At 33.2% G+C, this 19238-nt stretch overlaps 1 protein-coding gene across 1 annotated transcript; it reads left to right on the top strand.

The window, feature by feature from the left end:
* The first annotated feature begins 9954 nt into the window (after positions 1–9954).
* On the top strand, positions 9955–19055 carry fs(1)N (female sterile (1) Nasrat). The gene is made up of 17 exons (XM_077439272.1): positions 9955–9984; positions 10256–10339; positions 10519–10590; positions 10700–11699; positions 12050–12205; positions 12295–12414; positions 12485–12619; positions 12782–12954; positions 13044–13231; positions 13305–13741; positions 13821–14734; positions 14820–15077; positions 15207–16986; positions 17067–17278; positions 17358–18149; positions 18223–18618; positions 18689–19055. The coding sequence occupies exons 1-17, from the start codon at positions 9955–9957 to the stop codon at positions 19025–19027; spliced, it is 7086 nt and encodes a 2361-aa protein (XP_077295398.1). The 3' UTR covers positions 19028–19055.
* The last annotated feature ends 183 nt before the right edge of the window (positions 19056–19238 follow it).

Genomic DNA, 19238 nt, shown 5'->3' with positions numbered 1-19238 from the left:
TAACCTGACAATTAGCCAACTGGCAGCATTGCTGGAACATTTTCGTGTCTACGCCAGTTTATCGCTTTTTGGACACCCAAACTCAAATTTAACGTTTGACATATAATTGTCCAATTACAGTTGTCCCTGGGTAAAGGAAATTTGTGACAATTTATCAATCTTGATTTAGACTATTACTTATTTACTTTTGTATGAATCATAGAAAATAAATATGTATGGAAATAAATAAAGATATGTATATACATAAATAAATATAAACTTATATGTAATGTTTCTGAATATATGGTTTATACAACGGCTATATGTGTTGTATTATGTAGTAGTTACATTATAAAAAATCCCAAAGTGAAAATATTACTTTTATCCCCGGTCTACCCATAATACACATTTCTCAATACTTAGAAATTAAACATTATCGACTATCTTCTGTCAAAATTTTATGATTTCAACTGCTATATTTGTCGAAATGATTTGATTCAAATTCAGCAAACATATACTATTAAAAGGTACTTTATACAGTACTTTATATAGTAATTGATTAATATATACATAGATATGTTTAATAGTCTTCCATTTGTGTAAATAAAAAAAAAGTTAAATAGTGTGTGTAAATTTTGTTCTACTAGCTAATGACTACAACGAAGATCTTCTGATGACTGTGGTTGCGATACTTTCGTGTGTTCGCGATGGATTATCGTCCAGAAAGCGAACGAGACAAAGAAAAAAAAAAGTACGTCGATTCATTTTTATTGATCTTCAGATGTGTAACAGGAATTTTCTCGCGTATAAGGCTCCTCGTTCGAAGCTGGCATTTTTATGCGCGTTGAGCAAAAAAGAGTCGATCGACCGTTCTGCGAATCGTCTCCAGATCGAAAAAGACGAACTCGAATCGTATATGGGAGTCTCGGACCAAGAGGAGGGTAATTAGAGCTGAACATGGCTCAGAGGAGAGCAAGAAGCTCGCATTCAATACAGCGATAGATGCTCTTTCCGATGTATATGATATTGCATTGAAAAGGCACACCGATCTTGCCGAAAGTATGAATTGTGTAAAGGGGTTTCTTTTTGCCGGGTATAAATCGTTGGAGTTGGCCTGTCGGAGTTCCCGCATAAGGACAACGGTCGTCGAAAGTGATTCAGGAGTTCCTCGTTAATTTATTGAAGATGATGCCTTTTCGGGATACGGAAGACTCGAGTTGGAAACCGGCAGGACCGTTACGCCGATGATGGCACGCCGCATACTCCGAAGGCAGGTTTTTTTCAGCTCATCTTCAGGGAAATTTGTTGCTCGTGTGTGCACGTCTGTGAAGATACGATAGGCTGTTTGACAACTGTCGAGTTGAGCAATTGCTAATTTTACAACTCTATGACGTTGGATACGCGCGTGTATGATGGTTCTTGGAGTGGGTACTCAATAGGAGGTTTAAGTGGTTGTAAACAAGGGATACCTACGTTATATAGAACCAAAGCAACGTGCCAGTATCGTATTAGGTATAATGTACATACACAGGTCTATCTTTGAATGATATCATTTTTTTCTTATTTCTATTATTAAAGAAGAAATTTAACAAAATATTAAATTAATTAAAAATATACATTTTTAAACATACATTTATAGTGAGGATTATAGTCGAAATCATATGTACATACATATTTTACAGTGATATACATATGTAGATCTAAATTTATACTTGGATCGTATCTATGTATAAATCTATTTATGTATGTAGATATACAATATGTATAATAATTATGAAGTACATTTTATAGCAAAGATAATATGTACCTTCAAGGTAAAATGTGTATATCGACTTCACCGGTATCGGAAGGCAAAGATCGAAAATCGAAAGATCTTAAGTCAAAAGATCAAAAAAAAGGGTGCATGGTAAACGGTACTATGTGTATATCTATAATATATATGAGTGGCATGCGGTGAAATTATCTCTCTTTTTGTCATACAGCCTTGTTTAATGTGCGCGCGCAGATGCGGTAGGAAAAGCCTGTTCCTCTTGTTCCTGTTGTATCCTACTCGCGCAAATTAAGTGAGTATGTACGACGGGGGAGAGACCCTTTTTTATCTTTCGACTTAAGATCTTTCGATTTTCGATCTTTGCCATCCGATATTTGCGTTTTCGGGCGATTCACTTTCGGTCCCGTGAGGTAGACCCCGAGTTCACATTTTCATCTTCTTAAAGTATATCAATTTCAAGTACATATACATACGTACATATTTATTATTGTATATGTTACAGTCATATGAACAAACATGCATGAATACGTAAAACTCTAACTATTATTTATTTGTTTTATTTAAACGGAAATGAAAATGAATACAGGACATTTCATTAGATGGAAAACTGTAAATATTTTTCACAAATAAATTTCTATTTAGATTTCAATTCCGATTCCCGATTCTAATTTCCAATTTCGATTTCAGTTCCGATTCCCGATTCCGATTTTAGTTCCGATTCCCGATTCCAATATTGACTTCGATATTTATTTATTTTTTTATTACATTATTTAATATAGCATAACCCATGCGATGATATTTCATCGGGCTTATCACTAGTATGTAGGTATATTATAATGGGTATCAATTTTGTATGGACCTATTTTAATAAGTAACTAAAGAACATTGAATTTTTTTACAATACCCAATTCTTAATGGGATTGTTTAAAAAAATCGAATGAACATTTCAAAATTTTACCAGTATTAGATGTACGGAATTTGTTTTTTTTTCTGATTTTGAAATACCTACATAAGTTGGACTCATTATTTATTTATTTAACGCCTTACAGGTAAACCTCAATACGCCTTCCTAGCCAATTATAAACATTGCAGCATTTTTTATTACAAGATGCTGAAGAACACGAAATTAACTTTTAATTAATTAATGAATTAATCCATATAGATATCTATGGATTTCGACTTGTACATAAATTTTTACATATTGTAAATAAATCAAATTCAGATATTGGTGACATATTGGGTAGGATGGTTTTTGCCAATTTGATGGATGAACCGCTTCAACAATGAAATCAGATAAATTGGCAATCTCTGAGTCACAAATATTCAAGTCTGACCAGCAGCATTAAAGATAAGCACGGGATCGAACCCAGTTACCTCTCGCCGCTTAACATAAACGCAACCACCGAGCCATACTACTGGCTACGTACATATAAAATATATACATATATATACGTACATACATACATATAAAATGTATGTAATATTTGAATGATGCAAGCCTTTTTCTTATCTTCGCTACTATCCACCTTCTCTCAATGCTTCCAATCGTATCAAATTATGTTTCATAGAATTGGCTCCATCATTGGACTTGAACCACTTTTGTTCGTAGCCACCGCACATGCACAGGTACAAAATTACATAAAGTGCGACAATTATCGGCGTGTCTAACGAGTTAATTGTAGCTACCGCCGTCTCGCATCAATCACAGCAATTTTCTCCCACCCCGGAAGCCGTTTAAATATGACATTACATAGAGATACATTTCGAATCAAATCTGTAATAACACAAAGTGGCCTGGCACCGTTGTTCGGTGTTTTTCTTCTATATTGTTATTATGATTTTTTACTCTTTTAATTAGCGGTTATTAGCGGCTAAATACCCGACGGCCACCACTCGCATAATCGTCTGAATAAACTGCCTCGCCTAGCGTCAGTAATGAATGGTGGCTAGACGTAAGCTTACTCCACGCCCACCGGAAGTCCAGCAATCAGTGACCAGTAAAAATGCCACCGAAGAGCACTAATGAGTCGATCAGATAAATCATTGCACTGGACGAAATTGTCGAGCGTGAAAATTAACTAGCTTTAAATATGCGAGTACGTCGATTACGATGTTTTTAAAGTGCTACGGGTGACAGTCGCTCTTGTGACTTTGATTTTGAGCAGGAAATCGTACTTATAGATGCTTATCTCGTGTTGTCTCAATGGAAACGACAGAGTTAATGAAAATTGATTTAAATCGTATGGGAATTGAGCAAATGGAGATCCAGTAATGCATTTACATATATTTCATATAAATTATCACACTATATTAATTTCAACTTATTAGTTTTAAAAACTATTCATATACGGTGTGGTAAACAAATCGAAATAATTTAGCTTAATAATGCTGTAATGCCTGCCCACGGGCAGGCGCGTTGCGATTTCGACCAAGCTCAAGCACCCACCGGTGGGCGCACGGCGAAATAAAAAAATCTTTCAGAACTCTTACTTTTACTTTTATTCAATGAACTTTTTATTATTATTTCAAAAAAATGTATCGAGATGATCAATTGCTTATATTGAATGGTGTTGTATACGAAAATTAAGGTATAACCGTGACAAAATCTAATTTGGAGCTTTATTAAAATTCTTAGATAGCATATTCCTTTACAAAATTCTAAATAACCATATCAACTGTGCACCCCTTTTGAACAAAATTCTTTTTAAAATTCCTCGGTCTTCCTCCTCACGTTCAAAATATACATTCTATATTCCCTCTTTTCATATGAACTACGCGAAAAATATAAAAAAATTTTCAGGCGGCCCTGTTTATATCATAATAAAGTTTTAAATGACCTTGATATATTTTCAGATACATTTGTTTTTTTCAGGAAAGGATTAGGTGATTTGTTGTTGCATTAGTTTCATAGTTTAATTAGTTATTAAGTATATAGTTTAATTTCGACTGCCATTTATTATGTTTTTGTTTCGAAAAACAACATAGTTTAATTTGTAATTAAGTATACAGTTTTAATTTCGACTGCCATTAATGTTTTTTTTTTGCGACTATATTTATAAGATTGTTAAAATTTATGGTAATTTAGTTCTGTTTGTTTACATGTGTTTATTAGATAATTGTATGTGACTGTTTTTACCTAAATAAATAAATAAATAATAATAATAAAAATTTATTATACACGTGGGGCAGAAAGAGTACCTTGATTACGGATTGTTGTAGCAGGGGGTGTAGTAGGAATAGATAAGTGGCGAGGGTGTCATTTGAAAGGTGGAGTTATGCAGTTTTTAATTGCTGCCATGGATCGGTCGGGTAAGCACCGTGCTTTTGTTGTGGAAGAGTTTATTAGAAATTGCGGCTTGAGAATTTAGTGTCCACTCAGTGCCGGCCTTACACCCGATGGCGCCCTCGGGCAATTTTTTCTAAACACCCTTAGAAAGAACTTTCGCCTTTGGCGCTCTAATCTAAAATTTTGAATGGCATTTGGCGCTCTAATTTTAAATTTTAAAGCGCCTTTTGCGCATTGTTTGGCGCCCTAACTTATTTGGTGCCCTCGGGCGCCGCCCGAACCAGCCCCCCCCCTAAAACCGGCACTGTGTTCACTTAGTGGTCGACAAATTTGACCTCCATGTGCGGTGATTGTTTTCTGTGGGGTAATTAATATGAATAGTAAGGTGTACGAACATCGTCTCGGAACAATAAATGAGCTGAGGGAGGCGATAACTCGTGAAGTCATTTTAAAACTACCGGGACTGAATTGTTGTGTACATTGAAGGCCGCCACTTGTCAGATGTAATGTTTAAAACTATTTAATTCAATACTGCATTATATGTAGAATATATGAATAAAAATTTTTCACCTGAGTGTAGCTTAGTTTGTTATTTATTAGCCTACCAAATCGGGGCGCTCTTTAAGCCCCACCTGTATCGTAAAAAGCAGTGCAATTTTTGTGATGGTGTAATAAAATTTAACGGTATCAGATTAATTCAACATCGTACAACATTATTGAATCAGATATACTATTTACATATTCGCACGATCAAATTCTAAAATAGCTTCAAATATGACAACTATATCATGTTTTGAAATTATTTGAAAAGTATTTAAATACTGGCTTTTTTATCATACTTTTCTTGTCGGTTTAAAGTTTCAAGCGTTGCTTAAAAAATATAAGCGATTTCCAAAAAGATTTCCGATTTAAAAATATTAGTATGTTTTCCATAATAAAAATAAATTTCATAATTATCTAAACACGATCGTTGAAAATTGCTTATCTAGTCGTTTTCAATATTACATTACTACGCATTATTGAAAGTTTTAATACGCGAACGTGCTATTTATGATTTTCCATCGAGATAATTGTGTCTATTAAGTGTTCTTAAAATACACTATGCGTTTTATCGTTTTAATATAAAATAACCATTTTACAAGCCGCAAAATCCATGAGAATGCTTACCAGAATTATTGCCTATTTTTTCAAATTTATAATACTTAACATAAATATAATGAAGTGTTTTTTCAGTGAATCCGAATTATACGAGCGTTGAAATATTAGCTTTGGAATCTTTATCACGTGTATACATGCATATGTGTAATTTCTTATTCGGACCGAGACAGTTCAAAAATATAAGCCAATTAAAAAGAAAATTGTAAAATTTAATCATGGAGGCTTTCGCGGGCGTCCACCTGTCGCGGAAATGGGTGGGTGGGATGTTTTATTATAAGTTATATGTTGCGAAGTGGGCGGGTGATTAAACAGTGGGCCAGGAGCCGACCCAGATCAACCGATAAATATGCCTTAGCGGTCTCAACGTTTGCCGATCTCGAATCAATCTAAATTCAAACTCACATAAATATTCCAACACTTAAATCAAAACGTTCTAGGTCTAATGAAACTCCACTAGCCGGACTATGTTACCGCAAATTTGATTCTGACGAAGTGATAACAGTTCATTCCAAATTAAAATTACTTACATACTACATACCTACAAATATACAATACATGCTACCGGCAATATACACATGTACATATACTCGCATTTAAGCAGGCTATTAGGCTATATCTTCGTTTCAAAAATCAAACTTACATATAAGCAGTTTTATTCAAGAAGATAGTGTTCTATGGAGTATGAAGATATATCAAATAAGCTGTGAGACACGTATGTACATATATCAAATTGGAGTCGACGTGTCAATTCATTGTAAGCGTAAAAGTCATTGAAAAGTAGACAGGTGGCATAAAAAGACTTCTGTCTTTCTAAAAATAGAATATAAATACGAATACAATATGTACATACATCACAAATTTTAGCACTATCACTGTCACTAGAATAGTCAAATGGTATCGATATGTGATGATTGATGAATGATGACATCCTTCTGACCGCTACTCAACACTTCAAAAATATCCAATACATGCTTAATACGTGTGGGATTTAATTTTAACCTAGAAGAATGCATTTATGAATGATTAAGTTGGGATGCATGAGTTGAAGAATTGTTGAGTTGTCATATTGTAAATGTGACGCTTAACGAACGATTAGATCGTTGTGACTCTCCGAGTAATAACAATGCTTCAAACCGCCCAACGAGTCTCATTATTATTACAAAGCTTTTCTTATTTTTACTTCGCCTATTGGTCTGAGACTAAATATTTCCTACATTCTTCCGGTCGGTTTGAAATTTGCCATTTTGCGCGGTTTGGTCACCGATAGAGATTTAAATTGCTTCCGCTAGTTCGATGGGGAAAAATAATCGTAATAAACACGTTAAAGAATCCAAAAATTTTGGAGACGGTGACAGCTCATTCGCCGTTAATGGCCTAAAGCCTTATTTGTTTGACTTTCCGCCTCCCACTCGTTTTGTCAGATTTTAAATGTTTTAACGCCTATGACATTATCCTTTTCACACTATATCTTATAAAATTTGCATTATAGGCTCTCACTATCTCTTATATATTTTTGTACTTCACTAATATATTATTTTACTCTACCGACTATGTCTCCTGACAGCCAAATTCTACATACATAGGTACATATGCATGTAAAATAATGTGACCCGATTTTGAAAAAATCTGCAGAAACACTTAGACTTCTCTGCCTGTGGACCAAATTAAAGGACATAGGAGGTTAAATATCCCCGAAGGAGGACAACGAGGATAATTTTCCCCAGAGGAGGACAAGGGGGTAAATTTTATTTCGAGGAGAATAAAGGAAGATATGAATTTTGAGGAAGACATGGTTTCCAAAAGAAGGACAATCTTCGCCAATGACAGACGTCTGGTCACCTTATATATATTTTTAATACTTTATCTATGTATGTATGTATGTATATATGTATGTACATATATACTAATAGATGAAGCAGAGAAATTTTATAACATTTCTCTGAGATGAAGTATCAATGTTTGTGTTTTGTTTAAGAAATCGCGTAGTATTGCAAAAGAAGTGGGTACGCTTTCTCGTTCGTTCCGCATATTATTATTGTGTCCCGTTTGTTTTTGATTCGATGCATCAATCTTTCTCTCTTGGTAAGGATGCTTTGCTCGTTTTTTTTTGTCTTCGACATCGAGACGAGGCGAACGAGCGACTATCGCACTGCTCATCAAATGTATGTGGGAAACGAACCAATCGGAAATGAATTGCAACCCAGAATCAGAGTTCAATCTTCGAATATCCCCGGGTTTGTAAATATGCCCATCAGCCATCCAAAGACTTCATTTCAGTATGTAAATTAAAATTGTATATTGTTTTATTTAAAAAAAAGGTCGAAACAATTGAAAGTTATTTAAAGTAAATGTTTTTTTAACACGACGATATATTTTTTATATATATGTATGTAGTTATGAGGGTAGACAATTGTTTTAAAATAGCATTATTTGTTGTTGATTGACAACATGCTAGTTCCTAATGAATAATTAAATATGCCCATTTTTATGAGCGAAGACAGCCTGGCCAAATGCAACGAATCGTGAAATTTATTTATTTATTTGCGCAAATTTCATACTTGTCTGATACGTAGGTACATACTACATATGTATGCACATGTAACTACAGTATGATCGAATATTATGTATAATATAACACAAGGCGTTCTCAAGACTCACAAATAAAATATATTTCAATTCTGTGTAAAAATATACATGTTTAAAAACGATAAATTCACACTGTAGGTATACTTTTCAAATATAATTGAATTTTTTCGTCTTGAATCTTAGGCACTAATATTTGGAAAATTTAAGTTTATACCCTTTCATAATGGTGGCATTCTTTATTTTTTTTTATATATTTAGATACATACCAGTGGCGTGTCGTGACTTTTAAAACAGAGGACTTGGTATGAACAATATAGTACGTATAAAAAATATTTTTAATTTTTGAATTATAACAATGTGTCTTGAAGTGATGAATATTTGAGCCTAATTGTCGTATTAACATCTTGTTTATCTTCAAAACATAATCCTCTGAATGATTTATCGAACAATCGATCGGGAATACAACATTCCAAGGCCTCGTTATTTATTTCCACGCGCTCCGCACTGATTTCTTCTTAGGGAATCGATTCGTGAGCTGAGTCTCTTGCCAAATTTGGACTCAAGAAGTTCTGTATAAATATGTGCTATAACAAAAAAAAAGTTCAGAATGACGTTTGATAGACACAAATCTGAATATTCTTAGTGAAAATTCCATAAATTCTTAAAGAGATGAGTAAATTAAAAAAAATGTCTTCACCAGAAGGGAACAGAATTGAGACGGCGAGTCCGTGCAAGCAAACGATGCGGTGGACCATACCATAACAATACACTACCTCAGGTAATGCCGATTCCGGTTTCTGAACTTAGTTAATCCGAGTGAATAATATCAATATGGACAAATTGAATTTATTGTAATTGATTTGTTAATATTTTTAAATTTTAGGTAAAATATTTTAGAGTGACTAGCCCAGTCCCTCTAGTCCAATGACGACACGTCACTGATACATACATACATAGATTTGGTAATACAAGAAGTTGATTTTACAAAATACAGGTCCTATTATTCAGTATAGCATGCTATATTTTCGGCATAACCAGGAGAGATAGGAAACGGAATACGTGGGTGAGAATTATTTACATGTGACAAAGGTAGTGGATATAGTCGACAAAGTGAAGAGATTAAAATGGCAAAGGGCAAGTCACGTTGCTAGAAGAATAGACGAATGGTGGAAAAATGAAGTATTGGAATGGTACTCGAGCGAATGTAAAAACGTGTAAAGCTGCAAGGATCATGGGTGGACGAAATTAGAAAAATGTGTGGGGTGAGATGGATGAGAGTTGCTCCAAACAGAGACGAATGGAAGTGTGTTGGAAAGGCCTTCATCCAGCAATAGGTTGTAAATAATGATGATCATATTTCCTGAAACATATAGCATGGAAAGGTAGAGCAGCACATTTTTAATTAGTCCAATATATGTACATATGTATAAGGTATATATCATATAGTAAATGAGAATCTCCAAAATTATATGTAGATGAGGTCGAAAAACGACGTTTTAAATCTTACGTTGTCTTCATCAGAGCTGACACCAGAATATTTTAATTCCATATCAAGAATAGTAATTTTAATAGTAAGTAATAACTATGTAAATTTATTGATCATTTTAAATCACCCGGTATCATGTGGAATACATCGATACGATCTTATATTATATAGTTAATAATAGTGCGAAATATGTTTACAATAAATTGCTCATTGCTTTCCCACACGTGAGACGAGCACATCCACGTGTTCCAGGGATGCAATCGGCAACAAGAAATGAAATACACACTATTTCTGTGCATCGTTTTCATCGCTGCCTGGGCAAACGTGAGTTTATCTTTAACATCGTCAATATCCATTTAAAAAAAATTTACATTATATATAATTGTTGCAATAAATTTTAATTATAAATAAACTTACTTCTTTGACGTTTTAGGCAATAAATCACAGTGGAGATGAAGATACCAATAATAATAACTCTCAAAAGAAGACATTCGTATCCTTATTGAAAATCACAGATAAAAAACCAGATAATCAAAAGGGAAAGAGTCTTCTCAAACGGAAAGCTCCAGAAACTAAAAACGGCAATGCAGAAGATCCACAAAGTATCCAAAACTCCAAAATACGTCCTAGGTATCGAACCATTTCTGAAATCATGGCCGAAGATCCTTTGGAAGGCACTTCGCAAGAAGTGAAAGTGTTCGGGTCAAAAAGGCGGATAAACGGAAGAAATCGTCTCACGTTAGACCATTCTTATTCTGATGAAAATAAAAACTATCAAATTACGAAAGAGAAGAAACCTATGGTAGTTACGACTTTTATTTTGGAGAATATCAAACGTTTGCAATCCGCTGGATGTAACGAAAGCGCCGATACAAATTCAACTGAAACGGCTGAAGAAGATGGCACACCAACCGATGAATTGCAAACAGATGCCGATACGAGTCAGGTCTATGAAGATAAAAATTATAATAATAACAACAACCTGAAAAGAGTTAAGCACTTTATTTACGGTGCCAGTATACCGAAGAATCTCAAACAAAAAAGCACTTCAGAAGAAATTTCAACTAAAAGTCGAAGCAGTACAAAAAATGAGCCCGAAAGGTTAATAACGTCCGTACATAAAAACGATACTATGCACATTCAAAAAAATTCTACAATACAAGCTTACGAAAAACCATTAATAGGGAGGAACATGGATGAGGCTGTTCCTTATTACGAGTCTCGTCCCGGCCAACATTTTGAAGGTTCGAATCCTTACAAGTTGGAACCTGCTAATCCACCCACTTATGCCAAAGAGCATTCTTCTAACATCAACGGTCCAGATTGTGAAAACGTCGACAAGGTTCTGGCTGAATTAGAAAACTACAATGTTTACATCGAAAGACCAATTTGGAGACCTTACACTTTTGATACTGGAACCTATAATAGAGAAGGCAAGTACCAAACTTTTTAATATCATTTATAAAATAGAAAATAGCTTATTTAAGAGTAGCCTTAATTTTGAAACTTTTACATTAGCATTTGTATATACTTATTAGAATATCAAAAACATTAAAATTTTAAAGCAAAAGAGGATCACTCTAAAATTCCTACCCACATTTATATTATCATAATTCATTTGTTGAATTTCAATAGAAATATAAAAGTTCTATACAATATATTTGAATTCCTATAATAATATTTCATATATGTATAGAATATATGGTCTAATTTGTGACAATATCAATACATTTTGTACTAAATGTTAAACTATTATTAAATCATCATTTTATATTAATTTTAGAATTGAAAATTGACAAAGTAGTAGCTGAAAAGAAGTTTTATTTAGACAAACAAATTATAGAATGGAAAAGTTTGAGGCATCATGCCATTGGTCGAGGAAATCACGGTCTATCACTAGTCACTTCTCATGCTGATGGAGTTCATATCGATAATCAAGGTAAGATGAAAAAAACAATCATAAAATAAATCAATATTGTGAGTCAAAATCAATATACATACATATACATAATCAGAATAAATTTTCAGACTTATCATCTCCAGCTTTAGCATTGGACATGTTCCAATGGTGGGATTTGAAAGAAAGCAAAATGAACACCGGAGTATTGATCGTACAGGGATCTTATATAAATTGGCATAGTCTAAATGGTAATTCAACTAACGAGAATAGTATTATATTAAATAATGCAAGATTAATATATTATCAATTAAATTTAAGATGAAAATAGACTGACAAAGCTTTGGTCTTGGAGTTTAACTTACCCGATAGTGCATGTGGCAATATTCAATTTAGATGGGAGTTGGAAGGTGGCTGTAACACATGAACAAGTTGGAGAATATAAAAGGGCTGTTTGTAAGTATTTCATAATACCTATAGTAATATTGAAATCATTGTATGGTGATTTCTTTCATCATACATATGTATTTATGTATGCCATTATATGATGTTATACCTAAATGTATGCGTATGAAAGAATGTATGTACGTATTTAATAGATTTTATGTTTGACTTCAGCAATTTATGGATTAGATCTTTGGAAAAATTGGTGGTTTGAAGACAAACTACGCGGTCATGGTAAACCTGCTATCATCAATAACGGACGACTTTTGGGTGTCACTTTGGAAAACCATGAAACTATTTTGGTTTATAAATACGACTACAATTTGAGGAGGTATTCCAATTTTAAGGTAGTTATTTTTTTATAAGTAAAATTTTTGAATCTCGTTTATGTTGCACTTCCCTTTTATACATACTTTGAATTGAATTTGAATTACAGACCTTTAAAAGTCCTGGAATTGAAAGTTTGGTGGCTTTTATTATTGGTTCTCACAGCTTTTTAGCTGTCGGTGGTGATAATCCTTACATATATGAAGTTAAAGGAAGTGAATTTGTGGAAAAAATTGTACACCATTATAAGTTAGAACATGTTGAACAATGGCTTCCCATTTCTTTAGGATATTACAGGTGAAAATTTTGAACAAACTATTTCCTAATATCTGTTTTTGTCAGTGATAATTACAGTTTGATGGTTTTTCAGAAATGATGCTATAGTTTTATTTCAGCACAAGTTGGATCACTACACTCACTCCAGTAGTGTCTTAGAAGCTCTCCAATGGGACGGTGAGAAATTCTACTTGTTGGAACATTCACCGTGTCTGTCTCATGAAGAAGAAATGTTTGGATTCTCTTGCATCCTAGACGCTGAAGGAGAGAAGGGCGTGAAGGGAGCAACCAGCTTACACACATTTGATGATAACGTCAATATATTGACTGCTAGTGAGGAGTACACACCCATAATGTTCAAAATACAAACTAAGCTCATTGAAGTCCCAGATCCTATCGACCAGGAAGTGGAAGAGATATTAGCACACAAGAGACACTTAGAAGAGAGATTTGTGTCGCAACAACGAATTATAGAAAAGGCCGAGAAGATTTTGAACGATGATAATAATCAGAATGGCGTTATATCCGCAGGTAGGTCCACCTGTATCCAGCGTGCACTGTACTGTATTTAATGCTTAGACAGTACTTGAACGTGTCGATTCGATTGCAGATAATTGGAAAATTGAAAAAATCATCGCTCCTTCTGTACATATCGATGGCAATTTCCAGGATACATTTTCAGAAGGAAGTTATATGAACATAGCTGGTCAGGATTGGCGTAACATAGATTACGCCATGGACACCACTCAAATGTTTGATCAGATTAGAAGAGACCACGATAAGATCAAAGACATGGTGAATATATTAAAAAAGGCAAGAATGAAAAAAGATGGTTTGCCCGATTCTCTCAAAGATGTGACGATAACTGGGAATGTTGTCGTCCATGGCAATGTTAAAGTTAATAATGCTCAGATTGAATACTTGAATGGTCTACATGTGAACACGGTCCTCGAAGATACCGTCAAAAAAAGTAAAGATGGAAAATTAGTTATCGACGGAGACGTTATTCTTGAAAGTTTAAGCACCGATAATATAAATGTGGAACAAATTAATGGAATAAACATATTGGAACCAAATAAGAATCATTTAAAAAATATTAAAATAGAGGGCGATCTAGAGATCGAAAATCACATACATATACTGAAAGATGTCATTTTAGAAGAACATGGCACTGTAAATAAAATCAATTTCAAAACAGATATATACACTCCAAGGGATGATAGTTTTATAGATGAATCTAAACTGTATCCGCTTAGTTTTGACAATATCATTGTACGTGATACTCTCACTGTTGAAAATACTATGAATGGATATGATTTTTCTGAAAAAGGTTTCAAAAAGTTATTGGAAGAAAGTCGAATGTATGATAAATCTCTATTAAGGGAAGATTTGACTTTGGAAACACTATCAATTGGAAAAGATATAAATTTTGAAAACATTAACGGAAGATTCTGGAAAGATTTTATTGAAAGAACTGTGATGACGGATGAAGAGGTTACGCTAGACAAATTAAATGTTGATGGGGTAAGTCAATTATTATATTTTCATAGACTTCTACAACAATGACATATAAATGATCTAATTCAATGTTTCAATTGCTTACCTTTAGATGGTTAAAATTGGTAAGAGCATTGAAATGGCTGCCTTAAACAATTTAGCATATCCCAATGATTACTTCCTAATGAATGGAAATAATTCAGCAGTTTTCATGGCACCCAAAACATTTGTTAATGTTTTGAAAGTCGATGAAATTGATTGCGAAGGAGTAATCAATGGAGTTAAACCTGAAAATTTGGTAACATTATCAACGAGGCAACGACTTGATAATTTTACTTTCTTTGATTTAACGGTCACAGAAAATTTTAATGTAAGTTGATATAAATTGTACATCATCATACATATGAAGCTGCAATTGTAACACTTTTATTATATTAATATTATATTTAAATGTTTATTAGTCCACCTAAATTTACTAATACTTTTACGTAATGTATAGGTTCAAGGGAACATAACAGGAAAAGAACTCGATGCATTTTTGTCTAACCCACATTTGTCCGAAGTCAAAGAAATAAAATCAAATGTAATATTCCGAAATCTACGAGTCAACGGAACCGTAATAGTTGAAAACAAAATAAATGGATCAAACTGGAACAGCTTATTTGAAGGTGTAATCATGAAAACAAACAAAGTCACAACTATAGATTCATTGAAATCGTTTGAAGGTCTTGTAAACATTGAGAATGGTTTGAATGTGAGATCGGGCTTTGTCAACAATAGAAGAGTTGCAGACTTTTTCACAGTTGACACAGATCAAATGATCTCTAATGATATCATCAATGGTAATATAGCAATCGAAGAGTTGGACGTCGAGGGTATGTTTGATGGAGTCAACGTTACACACCTTAATGACAATGTTGCCACATTGTCAGATGATCAAACGTTAATGTCGGATGTGACATTCGACGATGACTTTGATTATTCAGATGAGGTAGAATACAACGATGCAAGAACATTCCCACTAGAAGTGTCTAATATGATTGTTAATAAATTTTGTAACAATTGGCCTGTACCAGATGGAACTTTGTTTCATAATCAGAAATCATTAGAGTTAAGCTCGCCTGAGTTTGACAATTTATATGTCGATCAGCTCATTATTGAAGGAAATTTACTCACTAATAATCTAATTTCTGGTATTGACTTGTTTGAATTTGATTCAATCAGATTGAGTAAAACTCGAAATAAAAATATAGTGGCTCCGTATACAATTAAAAACTGTACAATGAACAGTGTAGAATTTGAAACATTAAACGATATCACAAAGCACGATGTTTTAACATTTAAAGACAAGTTGGACAACATTGATAAAGTCATCGAATATGGAGATGTAAACATAGGAACATTACACATAGATGGAAAGTTGAATGCGTCAAAAATCAATGGAGTCGATCTACGCCTCGTAGCTGAAAATGCAATATGGTTGAAGGATGACAATTATATTCCGGGTCATATTAAATTTGTCGACAAAGTGTTTGCAAAAAATTTACAATTGAAAAATAATGCGCATAACGTGAACTTCCAGAGCTTTATCGATGATGTTGTTAGAATTTCTGATGATCCCATAAAGTTGAAGGGTGTTAAAGTGTACACTAATGGTCTGGACGTTATCAACGTTACTACAGATTTCATAAATGGAATGAATATTTGTAATATTCTAACCGTTCATGGTGATCAGAGTATCGCAGGCAAGGTTCATATTGGTGGAAACTTAGCCGTTGTCAAAAACTTATATGTGGATGGAGCTATCAACGAAATTTCCATTGATAATGTTGAAAATTCCTTTGAATATTTGGGAGAAGGTGAATATCTTCTCAAGGGAAACTTTCACATGGAAAACGATACCTTCATAAATAATTTAATTATAGAAGGTTTGGTCAATGACGTTTATGATTTAAAAAATATTTTGCAAACAGTTACGAACAAAGAGAGTGAGAATTACTTTGAAAATACGATAACATTTACAGAGCCAGTGATTTTAAAAAGTGGTCTTAATATCGTGAAAACTTATAACAACGTAAACTTTCAAGAATTGTTAGAGAATATAATGTTTAAAAATGATGAATTATACATCAATTCTAGTGTCGTGTTTAAATATCCCTTGACTATAGAAGGTGAATTTAACATCGAGGGGAATATGTTTTGTGATAACATTCAATATTGCAGTGTAGATGAATGGAAATCAAACGCAATATTTCTCAATGAAGTCGCAAATATTACAGGTAAGTTTCATTTGCAAAAGCATTAAAATTATTAACTATATTAGTATTTGTAACTGATTTATTTGTGAATATATATGTAGGTGTGAAACAATTTAAAAATTTAACAATCAAAGGCAATGTTAAAGTAAATAAACTCAACAATATTCCCATTGACAAATTTGTAACCCTTCACTCCGATCAAAAAATCATCGACGGGTTGAATTTTAAAAGTGTTACAATTCAAAATGGAATTTTAGTAAATGGATATGTTAATTCAAAGCGTCTTGATGAAGAATTCAAAAATACTCTGCTAGTAAGAATTTAAAATGGTTTTACTTTTTGATCTATGTTTTATTTATTATATTCGATCTAATGTTGAACTTAACTTTCAGAATAATGGTGATCAATATGTCGAATCTCCGATAAATTTCCATTCAAATGTATTCGTGAAAGAAGAGGCTCACATAGATCTGATTAATGGGAAAAATGTTGACAACATTGTCAATCTAGATTCCGATGAAATGTTAGAAGGTAGTTATAGTTTTTACGGTGCATCAATTTTTGAAGGTGAATTGAACCTGTTGGATACTATATCCGAAATTGATTTAAACCTGTGGATGAAAAATGCCTTGTTCAAAAATGAATATGGAAATAAAATAATCGGTGGCACGTGGAATGTTTTGGGAAGTGTTGAATTTCAAAACGTGATCACAGGAACGCCTAAAATCAACGGTATAACTGTGGACGATTTTGATGACTACTTGCAGCGGAAAAATTATCTATCATCGATGAGTGAAAATTATTTCAATACAACATTGGTACAATTTTGTAATAGTTTCAATTATATAAAAAACGTAATAAATAAAAAATTATACCTGTTCAACTATTTGGAAGAAGTGCAAACAATATCAAGTATGGAACTGACAGCCCTGCATTATTTTACATACAGTAAAAATAATTATATAGTGATTAACAATAAATGGGAATGTGACGGTTACCTCTGGCGATGGAATAAATCTATTTACAAATTTGAAAAATTAAATCGAATAAAAACAGGATGTCCTAAGAACTGGCATACGTTGACATTGAACAATCGCCTGATTTTAATAAGCATAAGTGATGTTGAATGCGATTGCAAACTAACGGGGACTACAATATGGACTTTTGATGGCATGCACTTACGGGTTTGTATAATATTGAAACAACATAATAACGTAAATTAAATATACTTAACACTCTATTGAATAATTCTTACAGCCTATCAAGACTTTAGCACTTGTGGAATCTGTTAGCGTTCCGTTGCGTGATGGAGAAATATTTTACACACTAACTAAAGACAAAATCCATCGATACAGTATCAAGTATTATGAAGGAAATTTCGAAATTACAGAGATGACAACATTCCCAAGGCCCGACAAAGCTTCAAGATTCATTAAAACAAACCATAAAGCTTTAAATACTGTCGTAACAGACGGCAGGCAGGTCATCACGTATTCCAAACTTGGTACATCGGCAATTTTACAAACTACAAATGAACGCCTTGGAACTGCAGAAGAAATATTCGAATTTGATGTTGGACGAAGGACCAAGACAATATCAGCAGTCGTATGGTCCCGTGTGACGGAGAAAAATTACACAGAAGGAGCAATAACAGTAAGTGGCATTTGGATTTGTACGTATTATTATAAGTTTCATATTAATAACCTGAACTTTAAATGTATAGATTTATGAAGATGTTGTGAGCGGCGTTGAGCTACAAAGATTTTCATGTTATAAGCCTTCTTCGTTGACAATTGTTCAGTTACACAATTATCAAACTCTCTTGGTATTCGTCGAGAACAATGCAAGGGTTCGAGTGTATACGTATCACGGTTTTGAAGGGTTCAAACATTTATACGATTTAGATATCCCAGCTGATAAAATTGAAGTTGTGGAACTAAGCCTGCAAGATGGAGAATTTATGAAAGGCCTTGTGTTGATTAGTGATGGTGTTGTGTCGATAGTCAAGATCGTCATGCACGGAAAACACAACGCCGATATGAATATTCAATGCACTCATTGATAATATAATAAAAAAAATACGTTTTAGTTTTATAAACGCATCCATATTTAGGATATTATTATTATATGTATAAAATTATAAATTTAATTTATGAATTTATTATATCAATTATTATGTGAAGATTTATTCAATTGAATTTTTAAATATTTTATTATTATATAATCAATATTAGTCAATTTGTATTTGATAATTACATTTAATAATGTTTGAA

This window comes from Arctopsyche grandis, chromosome 10 (genome assembly GCF_051622035.1).
Source record: "Arctopsyche grandis isolate Sample6627 chromosome 10, ASM5162203v2, whole genome shotgun sequence".
NCBI classification, from domain to species: domain Eukaryota; kingdom Metazoa; phylum Arthropoda; class Insecta; order Trichoptera; family Hydropsychidae; genus Arctopsyche; species Arctopsyche grandis.
The sequence above is the reverse complement of the archived record's forward strand: the minus strand, read 5'-3'. Positions and strand labels throughout refer to the sequence as shown.